At 41.2% G+C, this 14,360-nt stretch overlaps 1 protein-coding gene across 1 annotated transcript in view; it reads right to left on the bottom strand.

Moving 5' to 3' along the window:
- Positions 1–931: 931 nt before the first annotated feature.
- LOC102258907 (vitamin D 25-hydroxylase) overlaps positions 932–14,360 on the bottom strand; it is a 21,474-nt gene continuing 8,045 nt past the window's right edge. Inside the window, exons 3-6 of the mRNA XM_014533068.1 lie at positions 9,353–9,494; positions 3,465–4,097; positions 2,317–2,646; positions 932–1,208 (exon numbers count right to left, since the gene is read on the bottom strand). Coding sequence (XP_014388554.1) covers positions 1,033–1,208; positions 2,317–2,646; positions 3,465–4,097; positions 9,353–9,494 — 1,281 coding nt within the window. The 3' untranslated portion in view covers positions 932–1,032. The remainder of the gene's footprint in view (positions 1,209–2,316; positions 2,647–3,464; positions 4,098–9,352; positions 9,495–14,360) is intronic.

Genomic DNA, 14,360 nt, shown 5'->3' with positions numbered 1-14,360 from the left:
TATCAATAGGAAGTCCCTCATATAACAGTAATTGTGGAAATGCTTAAAGACCTATAAAAGTCAAAAGAATTCATTCTTTAAGCCCTGTGACTGGTTTTGGAAAAAAGTGGTACTATGTAAATCGTCTGTGCCTACCAAGAATTAATTGCTACATTTTGTTTATATTTTAAATACATTATTGTAAGCTGCTGCTTTGGGGATGGATACTCAGTATGAAGACGTAGCAGGGAGCAAGATTTGAGAGCACTGGAAGGTTCTACATTAAATACATAGATATTTCTTCTATCATCTGCCACCATGTCTAAAATGTCTCTGTAGTCCAAACTCATTTGAGTTCTAATTTCTCCTTTAGTTCTCTATTAAACTGGACTAGTACCACACAAACTATTAATGACATACCTGACCAGAAGGGAGCTGGCATTGGCATTTGGAAGTAAAGCCCCCAGGACAGGAGCAAGATGGAAGGAGGGGTTCCTAGTGCTCAACAAGAGGCTGAAAAGTCAAGCTCGGCTTAAGGCGACCATGGCAAATCTTAGTATCTTAAGCAACACCTGGCATTTGCACCTTTGTTTTCCTCAAGAGATAATTCTACCGTAGAAGTCATAAAAGCTTGAAAAAAATCAAATCTGTGTGGCCTGGCCAGTGTGGCTCAGTGAGTGAGCACTGACCTATGAACCAGGAGGTCATGGTTCGATTCCCTATCAGGGCACATGCACAAGGTGTGGCCTTGATCTCCAGTAGAGGGCATCCATCGATGTTTCTCTCTCATCATTGGTGTTTCTCTCTCTCTCTCTCTCCCTGTCCCTCTCCCTGTCCCTCTCCCTCTCCCCTCTTCTCTGAAATCAATAAAAACATTTTTTTAAAAAGTAATGCAGAATCTCATAATCTGCATTTAAAAAAATAAAATGAAATAAAGACACATTTGTGTTAACTTTCTGATGCTGTGGCTTTTGTCCAAACACATACAATGATTAAACTAGGTTCAGGGGTGAGGTGAACATATGGCCTCATTCCACACGGCATCGTGCCCTTTCAGCGTCTTTCCACACAGATGAGGAAGGGCTGGGGCTGCAAGGTCATGCCTAACCTGGGCTTCAGATCTGGAACCAGTTCATGGGGAAAATGCAAGTGAAACCGCTGAAGCAATGCTGTAAAAAACAGGAACATTTCCATCCGAGCCAGCTGTTCTCCAAGACAGTGTCTTCGTCCTAAACAGAAAAAAAAAACAGACATTGTCATCTTTTTAAAATCCAAAATGTATATCTAATACATTACAAAATGTATGTCTAAATTCCGGAAATCTGGAATTTAAAAAAAGTTACAAAAGGTTATTCTTACTAAAGAATTTCCTTAAACTCCAAAGAATAGAAGTTGGCTTTTCATCTCCCAGAATCCATTTCTTTACCTTCCTGGACTTTGTAAACTTATTAGTCCCTCCCCCACATCCCTTGCACGTTGCAACAGAGCCTGAGGTATGCCGTGAAAGATCTAATTTGAAGTGTGACATTTTGTTCTATAGATTCAAGAGAAGGTCATTTCATTTCAGATGACTCAATGTGTACCCTTCCCCAATTAAAGAGTTTCCAGTCCATCTCCTAAGGGTCTTGTGATCTGTGCACCTTTTCACTGCAGAAGCAGTATTTTTAGAAAAGAGATATAATAAACTAGGAGCCAAGAGAGCTCGATTCTTGTTTCACTTCAAATTATGAGTCATTCCCCTCCCTGGATCTGTTCCTCAAGCTACTTGTTACTGACCTTCTAGCTCTTGGGAGTTTTGATTACAAGCCAAAAATCCACAGACAAAAATGTTTCAGAAGCCAGAGCTCTCACCAGTTTCTCTCTAGATACTCAATTAATGCTTGTTTATTTTTGAGTAGATATGGGTGTTAATGACCTCTAATTAAACTATTCTCTCCTGTAAGAATCAGAGTTGAAATATGTAATTCTACAACAGAGAGCTTCAGATTAAGATGTTATACTAATGCAATGGCCGGGTGCTCAGTGGTTAGAATGTCAACCCTCACACTGAAGGGTCATGGGTTCGATTTCTGTTCAAGGTTCGAAATTTGTGTGTATCTGGATTGCAGGTTCCGTCCCTGCCCCAGTCAGGGCATGTGTGGGAGGCAACCAATTGATGTGTTTTTCTCACAGCGATATCATGGTCTCTCTCTCCCCTCCCTCCCTTCCACTCTCTAAAAAATCAACGGAGGAAAAAATACCCTCCGGCGAGGATTAACAACAACAGCAAAAATGTTATACTAATGAACCACCATTATACTTTGTCCTGAAGTTATGCCACTGTGAAAGTTCACTTACCTAGGGAAAACGGAACCAAAGCTTCCTTCTTGGAAAAATATCCATTGCTGTCCAGAAATCGCTCCGGATAGAATATTTCTGGGTCTCTCCAGTACTTTTCATCAAAATGTACAGAATAAAGATTTGTGATTACTGTTGTGCCTTTAGGAATAGAATAACCACGTACAACTGCATCTTCAGAGGTTGCATGGAAAATCCCTAATGGCACTATATTACAGAATCGTAAAACTTCATGCAAAACTGCCTCAGTGTAAGGCATTTTGCATTTGTGGTCCCAAGAAGGCTTCCCATTGGGTCCCATAATCAAATCAATCTCTTTCTGAACTTGTCCTGTTAGAGAAGAAAGTGTTCGAGTTATTATGCAATGCTGAAAAAGTGTATCTAAAGTAATTTCCCTTTGTGGTAAACAAGGGATAACCTGTAGCACTAAGTAGGGCATGCGTCCACCCAGATGCAGATTTTTCATGATCTGGGAGTTTATTTAAATATATACCATATATCTTCTACTACAGTAATCAATGCTCTGGGTAACTTTGTTGTGAATAACACAGTAAAAGTAATAAAAATCAAACAAACCTAGAATTGGAATAACATCTGTCTCAGCAAGGAAAATAATAAAGCATAAAACTTGAATCAAAACAACCAGGGTTCAGGTTCCAGTTCTGCCACTTCCAGTGATTGAGCCTGGGCACGTCAGCCACTCAGCCTCCCTCATTTATAAAATAGGCATAATATAACCTGTCTCTAAGGTGTTCACATGAATTGAGATAATAGATTTGAAAACTTTGCCGGCTGGTGTGACTCAGTGGTTGACCGTGTACCTATGAACCAGGCTGCGGTTCAATTCCCAGTCAGGGCACATGCCTGGGTTGTGGGTTTGATCCCAAGTGGGGGTCATGCAGGAGGCAGCGGATCAATGATTCTCTCTCATCATTGATGTTTCTATCTTTCTCCCTCTCCCTTCTTTTCTGAAATCAATAAAAATCTATTTTTTCTAAAAGGAAACTTTTTATAAGTATTAAATATTTTTCTTCTTGGCTAACACTGCAGGAGTTCCTAAATAAACTGCTTTGAACATGGCCAAAGACTCTAAAACATGTGTGAGTCCTAAATGTAAGTTCAGACCTTGAGATGGAGAGAATCCTCACCTTGAATGTTAGGATAAAGTGCCATGAAAAGAATTGCCCATCGTAGCACATTGGTTGTAGTTTCAGTTCCAGCAATGATGAGTTCACCCACAGAGAAAATTAGGTTTTCTTTGGAGAAAGTAGATGATGGGTCATTTTTACCCTGATCCATCTCATCTAAATAAGCGTCAACAAAATGCTGAGGTAACTGAGGCTTTCTGTTGAGAGAAGCTTTTTCGATAAGCCTGGAGAGAAAATCATAGACCACAGCGGCATTTCTGAACAGCTGTTGATGTTTTCCAAAAGGTAAGAGGCCAATCCATGGGAAGGCATTATACAGGAAGACTGAGGCACTGGCAGCTAGCTCCACATTCTCACTAAATAGCTCAATCATGTGTTGGAAATCAGTGTCTTCGTAAGTGAATCGTTCTCCAAAAATAATCAGATTGGTTATGTTTGAAACAGCATTTGTTATTAACTGTTTGAAGTCAAAAGGTCTGCCTTTGTATGTTTCAACAGCATCAATGAAAAATTTGGTTTCCTCTAAAATTTTAGATTCAAAAGACTTTTGGCCATATCCAAAATAGCGAAAGCTGTTTACAGCTAACCTTCTGTGATCAACCCATCCTCGGCCATATTTGGAATTGAGTAAACCTGAAACAACAAAAAAAAGGCTAAAAATGTTATCATTCCTACATCCCTGTCCCTAACAGCTAAAAAGGCTATGGAGAAAAGAAAAAGAAAAAAAAGATCATTAGTCATTCTTCTCCAAATTATCTTTCTATAAAACTAAAACTAGACCCAGTGGATAAGAGCTGTTTCCTGCTACTCATTAGCCACAGAATATTATAAACATAAAAAGCATGTCTACTTACCATCTGGGGATAGGCAGAAAAGACCTATAATTCTCCCATAACAAGAAACTGAACATTCTTGTGTAATTCAACCTGGGTGAAGTAGGCCCAGGTGGCTTTATTACCCATCTTTTACTATAAGTCTAATTTACAAAAGACAAATGACTGTACATTTTGTAGGCAAAATTCTATTTTGGACTAAACAAACATCTGGAAATCTTATTTCTAGAATTAGAAATTTTCTGCTTTATTAAGACTAGATTTTAGAATATACATTTCCTTCTGTTAAAGGTATATATTACCTAAGGTAACTCTGGCAAAGGCAAGGTAGCCTGAATGAGGTGTCCATGTAGTGAAAATAACTCAAGCCAAAAAGAGAGTACCATGGCGGAATGTTTGTGTCCCACAAAATTCATATGTTGAAGCCTAACCCCCAATGTAACAATATTAGAAGGTGGGGCCTTTGGGAAGTAATTAGGTCATGAGGGTAGAACCCTCCTGAATGGGATGGGTGCCCTTATAAGAAGGGATATGGAAAAAGGTGACTACTCTTGGCCATGTGAAGAGACAGAAAGAAGGCAGCTGTCTACCAGGCAGGAAGCAGGCCTTTTCCAGACACCAGGAAATCTGCTGGCACCTTGATTTCGACTTCCCTGCCTCCAGCTCTATGAGAATAAATGTTGTGTTTTGTTTTGTTTTTTTAAAGAAAGTTTCAGGATTTCCTTCCTTCCTTCCTTCCTTCCTTCCTTCCTTCCTTCCTTCCTTCCTTCCTTCCTTCCTTCCCTCCCTCCCTCCTTCCTTCCTTCCTTCCTTCCTTCCTTCCTTCCTTCCTTCCTTCCTTCCTTCCTTCCTTCCTTCCTTCCTTCCTTCCTTCCTTCCTTCCTTCCTTCCTTCCTTCCTTCCTTCCTTCCTTCCTTCCTTCCTTCCTTCCTTCCTTCCTTCCTTCCTTCCTTCCTTCCTTCCTTCCTTCCTTCCTTCCTTCCTTCCTTCCTTCCTTCCTTCCTTCCTTCCTTCCTTCCTTCCTTCCTTCCTTCCTTCCTTCCTTCCTTCCTTCCTTCCTTCCTTCCTTCCTTCCTTCCTTCCTTCCTTCCTTCCTTCCTTCCTTCCTTCCTTCCTTCCTTGGGGTGGGGGGAGAGAAAGGGGGGTGGGGGAGAGAGAGAGAGAGAGACATTGATGAGATAGAGAGCAACATCAATCGGTTGCCTCCTATAAGCACCCCAATCAGGGATGGAACCTGCAGCCTATGTATGTGCCCTGACTGGGAATTGAACCTGCCACTTTTTGATAATGGACAATGGTCCACCACCAGAGCCACCTGCCAGGGCTAAATGTTGGTTAAGTCATTCGATCTATGATATTTTTGTAATAGCAGCTCAAACTAAGACAGAGGGCAAACATGAAACTCAAACTTCTAATGTTGATATCTGTTGCCTCAAAATTTCTGAGTCTCCATATTATACTCTGCTGTTCTGATGTGGGTGCTATGGACTATTTTCCCTTTAACTATCAAGAAGAAAACAATGCCATAGCTGGCTTGGCTCAGTGGATAGAGCATCGGTCTACAGACTGAAGGGTCCCGGGTTCGATTCCGGTCAAGGGCACATGCCTGGGTTTGTGGGCTTGATCCCCATAGGGGGTGTGCAGGAGGTAGCCAATCAATGATTCTCATCATTGATGCTTCTATCTCTCTCTCCCTCTCCCTTCCTCTCTAAAATCAATAAAAATATGTTTTTGAAAAGAAAAAAACATCTTTTTTTGCACATATATTTATGTAGCATGTACTTAACTCAAAATTTCATTCATAATTTGTACATTGGTATACCTATGATAAAAAATGTCATGTTCTCTTGTCTACATGAGGTACCTATGTAATCTACATTCCATTAACTTTTGTGCAACAATTTTTAATTTGGAGCTTATGATAAAGTTAGCCACCCATAATGGAGTCTTTAGTGCTGTGTAACGATCTTATATTTCTTTCCATACTCCAAGATGACTATTCATTCAACAAATACTCATTCAACATGTATTCATGAAGCACTTGCTATGCTCCAGGCAGTGTTCTAAATGTCACAGATATATCAGTGAACAAAAGAGGCAACAGATCCCTACTCTCGCGGACCTTACATACTCGTGAGGAGAGGCAAATGAACAAGTAAAGTATACAGCAAGGAAGCAGGTAGTGTGGCCAGGGAAAGCCCCACTGGGACAGTGACACAAGTAAAGACATGGAGATGACACGGTAAGTCAAGCAGATATCTGGGGAGAGATCACTGCTGGCAGAAGGGACAGCTGATCGAATGGAAGGCACTGGGATGAGAGCAAACCGTGGGTAAAGGTATACATATGGGATACATGTTGAAGAAGGCACAGAGGAGCCTTGTTATAATCCTACACTGGCAACCTGTATGCTTGGGCAACGTGTTCCCCAACAGGGGGCTAATGGTGGCTCTGATGTCTGTTTCAAGTTCAATGCATATGTATCTTAAAATAACATAGTTTTCTACTTATTTTCCTTTTACTGTTTTTTGAAAACCTTAAATGCTTATTTTATTATTATTGCTTTCTTTATAATAAAAACAGCACAAACTATAAATGTATAGCTTTGAAAAAAATATTTTTACCCCAAATATTATTCTGTTCACACCATTTTTCATTTTCATTATTTCTTTAAAGATCTTCTATTATAACTGTGGTATAATTTCTTCTTTTACCTAATTATTTTTTTAATTGATTGACTGATTTCAGAGACAGAGCAGGGAAGGAGAAAGGGAGAGAAGAAGGAGGGGAGGAAGGGAGAGAGAGAGAGAGAGAGAGAATGAATGAGAATAAGAAACACTGATTTGCTGTTCCATTTATTTATGCATTCATTAGTTGCTTCTTGTATGTGCCCTTACTAGGGATTGGATCTTTGCTTATCAGGACAATGCTATCTAACCAACTGAGCTACCTGCCTAATTTACTATTTAGACAATCATTGCAGAGGCTGGAAATTTAATTTTTATTTATATTACTATAGGCCCAGTGCACAAAATTCGTGCACTGGGGAGGGGAGCATTCTCCTCAGCCCAGCCTGCCCCTTCTCACAGTCCGGGAGTCCTCAGGGGATGTCCTACTGACGGCTTAGGCCTGCTCCCTCCCCATGGTCTGGCCTCCCTCTGCCAGAGGCGACTGGCTAATCAGGGAAAGGCACCACCCCCAACTCCCCCTCGCTGCTGCTGCCTCTGGCCTCCCTCTGTAGGAGGTGACCCAGCAATCGGGAAGGCGACACTCACATCACGCCTCTGCTGCTGCCACTGCCAGCTGTGAGGCTGCCTGGGCCTTGGCCTTCACAGCCACTGCAGCTTGCCTGAACCTTGCCCAAACCTCATTGCCTGAACCTTGGGACCTTGCCGTGGCAGCGGCCATTGGCGGCTTGCCTGAGCCAGGGGCTGGCCCTGGGCAAGCGGCAGCAGCCATCGGCGGCTTGCCTGATCCTGGGGCCAGCCCTGGGCAAGTAGCAGTGGCCATTGGTGGCTTGCCTGAGCCCAGGGCCAGCCCTGGGCAAGCGGCAGCCACCATCACGTCCCCAACGTTGCAAGTCCCTGCCCACCCACGCCTGCTGCGCACATAGCCTGCTGATCTGTCGTTACTGTGACGGCGTCCCGACCAATTTGCATATTACCCTATTATTAGATAGATTGCTTTTAAGTATCATTATACTCTGGTCCAGTGGTCGGCAAACCGCGGCTCGCGAGCCACATGCAGCTCTTTGGCCCCTTGAGTGTGGCTCTTCTACAAAATACCACTTGCGGGCGCGCACGTACAGTGCGATTGAAACTTCGTGGCCCATGCGCAGAAGTCGTTTTTCGGCCTGGGCAAGTCTATTTTGAAGAAGTGGCGTTAGAAGAAGTGGGGGTACATTTGCTGAAGTCAACCCCTCAGATTGAGGACGTTTTTAGCAAAGGCCAGTTTAGGAGTACCCTAATTAAGTTAATAACAATGTACCTACCTACATAGTTTAAGTTTAAAAAATTTGGCTCTCAAAAGAAATTTCAATCGTTGTACTGTTGCTATTTGGCTCTGTTGACTAATGAGTTTGCCGACCACTGCTCTGGCCTAAGAATTTGGCCTTTAAAAAACTAGTGTTTTCTTTGCATTAGTTGATTTGCCTTGTGATATAATAGGTGGTTAATTTTTCTTTTTAATCAATGTCTTTTTAATCTATCTAAGCAAGTTACTATACAATTTACTTTAAAATTAAATGTGAAGGTCTCATTGAATTGGAGAATTTTGGACACATTACTGTTAAAACTCTTATACTATTATGTATCAAAACCATTGCATCTGACTTCAGCATTCTATTTTAGACTTTTTGTTGCTGCTTTCTTCTCAACAGTTCTGTTAGCATTTAGCCTTTTAATGATGAATATGGACTCATCCAACACTGATCAACACTAAACCATATAAAATCCTAGTCCTTTACACAAATACCGCAATTCTTCCTTTACATAGCATACTGATTAGTGGCTAAGAAAGGCTGCTTCAGGTTCTATAATCTTATAAGCAAAATTATAGTAAAAATTATAAGTACCCAAGTACCCAAGACTGGCTTCAAAAGGCACTTTTAATTCCAGTATGCATGCACGTATGTGTATTCCTAATTTGTTTCACAAAATTTGCATAGATTAAGTGCTAATTCTTTAAAACATTATGTACAATATTTACTAGAACTGGATTACAACAGTAGAATTAGCATGTACTGGTCTAAAATACAGGGGTGGGCAAAAGTAGATTTACAGTTGTTCCTATGGAAAATAATACAATAATAAATAATAAGAGGATAAACTGTGGTTCACATACTCACAAATGTAAACCAAGTTCTGCCCACCCCTGTATGATTGAAATGGAGCCTGAAAGTCCTCAAATACTTGGTTTGTATACTAAATTGATTAATTAATACCTCCTATTAATCAGTACAATAGAATTCAAACTCTACGTGCTAAATTTACATAAAATAATAAATATGATTTAAAATAGTTTAGTAAATCACTAAATAGATAAAAATAAACATACCTCCCATTTTTGTCATCTTCTTGAATAATGGAAGGCATGGTCTGTCTGCAAAAATTTCGCTTTGATGAACAAGGCATTCCTTTACTACATCATAGCCATTTAGAACCACAGTGGATATACCTCCAAGATCTAAACTGAAGATCTTTGAGGAAGAAAAGAAAAACAATTAAATGGAAAAATGTTTGGAGAAAGATAACCATGGAAATTAACATGTACTAAGCAGCTCTCCCAGATTTGTCACTTCCCTGAAAATACAGGCACTTATTTACTACTCAACTGTAATGGGTAGAGTGCCTTCTCTCTACAAGGCATATCACGTACATTATGACTTAATTATGCATTCGATGCCTGAAGACATAATTTTTCAAATGGAAAGAGTACCAGACTCAGAAGGCCTGGGTTCTAGCTTAAGCTTTGCCTTATAGGACCATGTGCAGAACCCTTAACCTTCTGGGGCATCAGGGTTGCCATTGAAACTATGGTACTTGATTCAGATGCTCTTTTAAGATTCATTCCAACTCAAAACATTCAATGATATCTAGGAATTTCCTTTTACTTCCAAGATTTATGGAGAAGCATACCATCTACATATCATTTGTTACTCCAGACTTAGGTAGGAAAAGGGACTGTCAAAGGCATAACAGACAACTTTGAAGTATAAAACTCAAATGAGTAAATTTGAAGATCTAATTGGCTTTTTGAATGATTCATGATTGGACAGTATCTCATCTAATAAGGAGAAAGGAGCTCCTAAGAGCTGTAGAAAAGGAAAAATTTTAAAGGCAGAGAGGAAGTGTGAAAAGGAAATTATTAGCAAAGAATGCACTGTTTCAGGCAAGGTCACTCTCCTAGGGGGAACAAAGATGTCTGTCCAGCACATTCCCTGACTCGTGCTGACCAGGTAATTTCAGGTTGACTGGTCAGGGGTTACATTCCTGGGGAGGTTGAAACTGCAGTTAACTTAAGTCCTGGTTTGCTGACATGGGGTTTAGCACAAGTGACTCCATGCTGTCTCTTTTCAACAGCATTCACCACATAGGCACAGGTGACCACCCCTCAGCTAAGGGGAAGGCAAGACAGAATATCCATGCTATGCCTTGCTGGAGCTTCTCTTCTGCTTCACCTCAGGTTCACTTACAATGTCACACCTCTTATACCCGGGCCCATAAGGGACTAGTCCAGTGAGAGAACAGTGCTACCTTATCAGTGGGATGCAAAGAATGCTTATCCCCATGCTCTCAGGAGTTGGCTGAGAGCTTTTTACCATCAAAATATTGAGTCAATGCCCTAATCGGTTTGGCTCAGTGGATAGAGAGTCGGCCTGTGGACCGAAAGGTCCCAGGTTCGATTCCGGTCAAGGGCATGTACCTTGGTTGCGGGCACATCCTCAGTAGGAGGTGTACAGGAGGCAGCTGATCAATGTTTCTCTCTCATCAATGTTTCTAACTCTCTATCCCTCTCCCTTCCTCTCTGTAAAATATCAATAAAATATATTTTTTTTTAAAAAATTGAGTCAAACAGTCAGAGCTGAGTTAGCCATGGTTCACACTACTTTGGAAAAAATAACAAAAAGACCAAGAGTCTTGGCAAAGAATAAAATTCAGCAGAAGTAGTTACAGCAGCAATACTGATGGAAACCTCCAAATAGCAACAGAATCAACCAGCTGAGCAATGGCGTCTTTGGCTCAAGAATAGGCCCAGCTGAGCAATGGAGTTTTTGGCACAAGAATCAACCAGATGAGCAATGGCGTCTTTGGCACAAGAATAGGCCCTGCCAGCTGAGCAGTAGGTACATCTGGAACCTGGGGAAGGAGCATGGGCTGCCTGCCACAAGCAGTGGTATTAGTCAAAAGTGGCAGCGTAAGGGTTTCAGCTGAGCAAAGGTGGGACTTTTCCAGCTCCCGAAGCAGTCATGAAAAGGAAGGACTTACCCAGAGGGTAATTTTCGCAGATATAAAGGAGAAACTCCTCTTCCTGTGTGTCTCTTCTACTCTCAATACTCTACTACACTTCTGACTGCATATAAGGATGAAACTTCAGCTCCTGGGTGCTGCCATCATCACCCCAATGTCCCGTTGGCTCAGTGCTGTGCAGCCCTTCCCTTTGGCTATCCCATCCCCTATCCTTCAATAAATTCAGTATTTCTTTATCCCGTCTGAGATGGCTATTTAACCTGCCTGTGTGCACCACCATGCTAACCTACCATGTTCACCTTTCAGTTACTATATAAATAAATTTATAAGTTGTCAATTCCGCTTGCCTTAAAGTAATTCTTTTATTGTCCCACGTGTATTACCTGAAAATAATCTGTAAAAACCACTTGTTTACCACTTTACTGGCCAGGGAATCCTTTTCAAAATTGAAATAAGATTAAAGTAACTGCAGAAACTTATATATTAAGAGCGAATCTCCAAGGAATTGGCAATTCTTGATGTAGTACATTTCTATTTAAGATTGCCTTTAAAATAAATGTATAAAACCTGAGGACTGGTTGTTTTCCTTTCAAAAACTATAAAGGAGAACTGAACTCACAGACTTCATAAAAGTAGACGCACCTGAAGTGATTGTCAGTTCTCATAAGCGATTTCCAAGTTCATTTTTTCTCCTGCTGGCACACATCTCCAAATTATAAAGATAGTGCAAAAAAGAAGATTCCATTTACAAGTAAGCCCTATAAACAACTGTCTACAATCTCCCAAAAGTATAGGAGATAAGTCTCCTTCCACTTCCAAAAATTTTTGTACAGTGTATTATAACTGTATCATGTATTAACAACTTACAGTAACTTTGAGACATTGTCAGAATTGGGAAACATCTCTAAGATAATGGGAGATCTCTAGGGGTATTTCACCACTAAGATAAAGATCAAGTGCTGCTGTAGTTAAAAGTTAATGTTAGGTAGCATTTAACTTAAGTCTAAGGCAGAGTCAGCCAAACAGTGTCTACTCTTCAATGCACACATCTTTTTCATTTTTGTTCCATTCTCTTTTTCCTCTATTTCTCTTGCATATTAAAAGAGCCTGATTTTACCACCTCCAGTAAAAAGCCCTCTTTGTAAAGAACCATAGCTGTACCAGCAATAAAACCGTCTACTCATGCCAAATTCTTAAATCCATTGAACCAAATGTATCCATCCCAAGATAAGTTTTCCGGCATGTTTCTAATTTAATTTGTAATTTATTATGAGACTTAGATGACTCCCTTCCAGAAAAGTATGTTCAGTATAAATATAGCATTCCTTTCAGTTCAAGTCTTTATATATAAAAAACATTCCTATTCTGAAAGACACCATTTCAAAAAATTGGTTTTAACACATTGGATGTGGGAAACGTATTTATACGTGTTACGTTGACTGGTAAACACAATTTTCCAGTGAGTTTTCCAGTATTTGTCTGTTTAAAATTTAAGAAAAATAATTCAGTATACATTTTATAGTAAATCAAAAAGTTTCATTGAAAAAAAAATATGTAAAACTAAAGTTATCGTAATTTTACTGAATGTTGCCATTTGTGCAAAAAAATTAAGCAAAAACGGCCCGCATACAATGTGTTAAAATACGTTTGAGTCCTGGCTGGTGTGGCTTAGTTGGGAGTCATCCCGTGCACCAAAAGGTTGTGGGTTCAATTCCTGGGTTCACATGCCTGGGTTGAGGGTTCGATCCCCATGAGGCAGCCAATGGATGTTTTGCTCTCAGATTGATGTTTCTCTTTCTCTCCCTCTCCCTTCCTCTCTAAAAAACCAATTTAAAAATCTTTTAAAAATAAAATAAAATGTGTTTGAATTTGTAGGCCTAATAAATTGTTCTGCAATTAATAACCAAGAACATTTGAGTAGCACTTACCTGCTCTCAGCTATTATTTTTCTCATTGCACACATGAGGAAAAATTAAGATTCAAAGAAGGTAAAATTTTATCTGGTCTCATGCTCTCATATCTAATGATTTCTCTAGAATATTATGATGTTCTGTACTAACACAGCAGAGATCAAATATATTAATGGAAATACACTCAATTCTTGGAGAACTGGAGGGTATACAATAAAATCTAAGAATTGTATGTTTGCTTTTCCTCAGGCCAGCTTCCCGTTAGCAATATAAACCATTAGTGAGCTGCAGAAACCTAGAATAATTCTTGTAAAACCTGGTTCAAATAAGGATTGAAGCCCCAAGGTGAAACACAGTTGCCAAACAGCCCTGCTGTGCTGTTCCCTCAAAGCCCTCGCCACAATTAGACTGATTTCCCCCCTCTTACTGGAATGGAACTCCCTGAGTGGGGCTGTGTTTGCCTCCCTCTCCTTTCACCCCTCGCACCCGGCAAGAGTCTGGTTTGTTGTTGCCCATAAATGAATGGACTCAAAACAGAACAGGTGAGCTGGCTCAGTGCCAGTGCTCTGAAACCTCTGCCTCCCTCCGGGTCAGGCGGGGACACTTCCCAACACAGGCTGGTGTGCTGGCCCTTTCCCCTGAGGGTGAGCAGCGGGCGGCAGACAGCCACGGGGCATTTCTGGGGGCAGTTTCCTCCTCCGCAAAAGGGAGGCGCAGTAGGCTCCCCGCGGGCCCTTGTGAGTTTAAAGGATCCACAGTGGGAGGAGGCCGGCCCACAGCAGGCGCAGTCTCGGGTTTGCTGGGAGGATGGATGCTCCTGGCCTGTCAGCCCAATGATCGCCCTGCGCTGTACAGCTCCGCACGGATTTTCATTCATTCATTCATTCACTCACTCACTCATTCATTCACTCACTCACTCAATCATTCACCAGAGCCCACCTCTCAGTCTGGGCCTTCCCCAATACTTGCTAATCCTCACAGCAAACGCCTCAACAGCCTTCCTTTAAGGCAAACACCCAAGAACCTATTACCTATGAACTCGGTCCCAGAATTCACACGCCCACTTTCCCGGGAAGCGTGGGTTGGAACCTGGAACCGAACCTATTCTCAGGAGGACGGAGCCCGTAGGCCCGCTGCGCAGGCGCGGGAGCCCAACCTGGCGGCTTAGGGGACGCGAAGGGCGCG

This window comes from Myotis brandtii, unplaced genomic scaffold (assembly GCF_000412655.1).
Source record: "Myotis brandtii unplaced genomic scaffold, ASM41265v1 scaffold934, whole genome shotgun sequence".
In the NCBI taxonomy this organism is placed as follows: domain Eukaryota; kingdom Metazoa; phylum Chordata; class Mammalia; order Chiroptera; family Vespertilionidae; genus Myotis; species Myotis brandtii.
The sequence above is the reverse complement of the archived record's forward strand: the minus strand, read 5'-3'. Positions and strand labels throughout refer to the sequence as shown.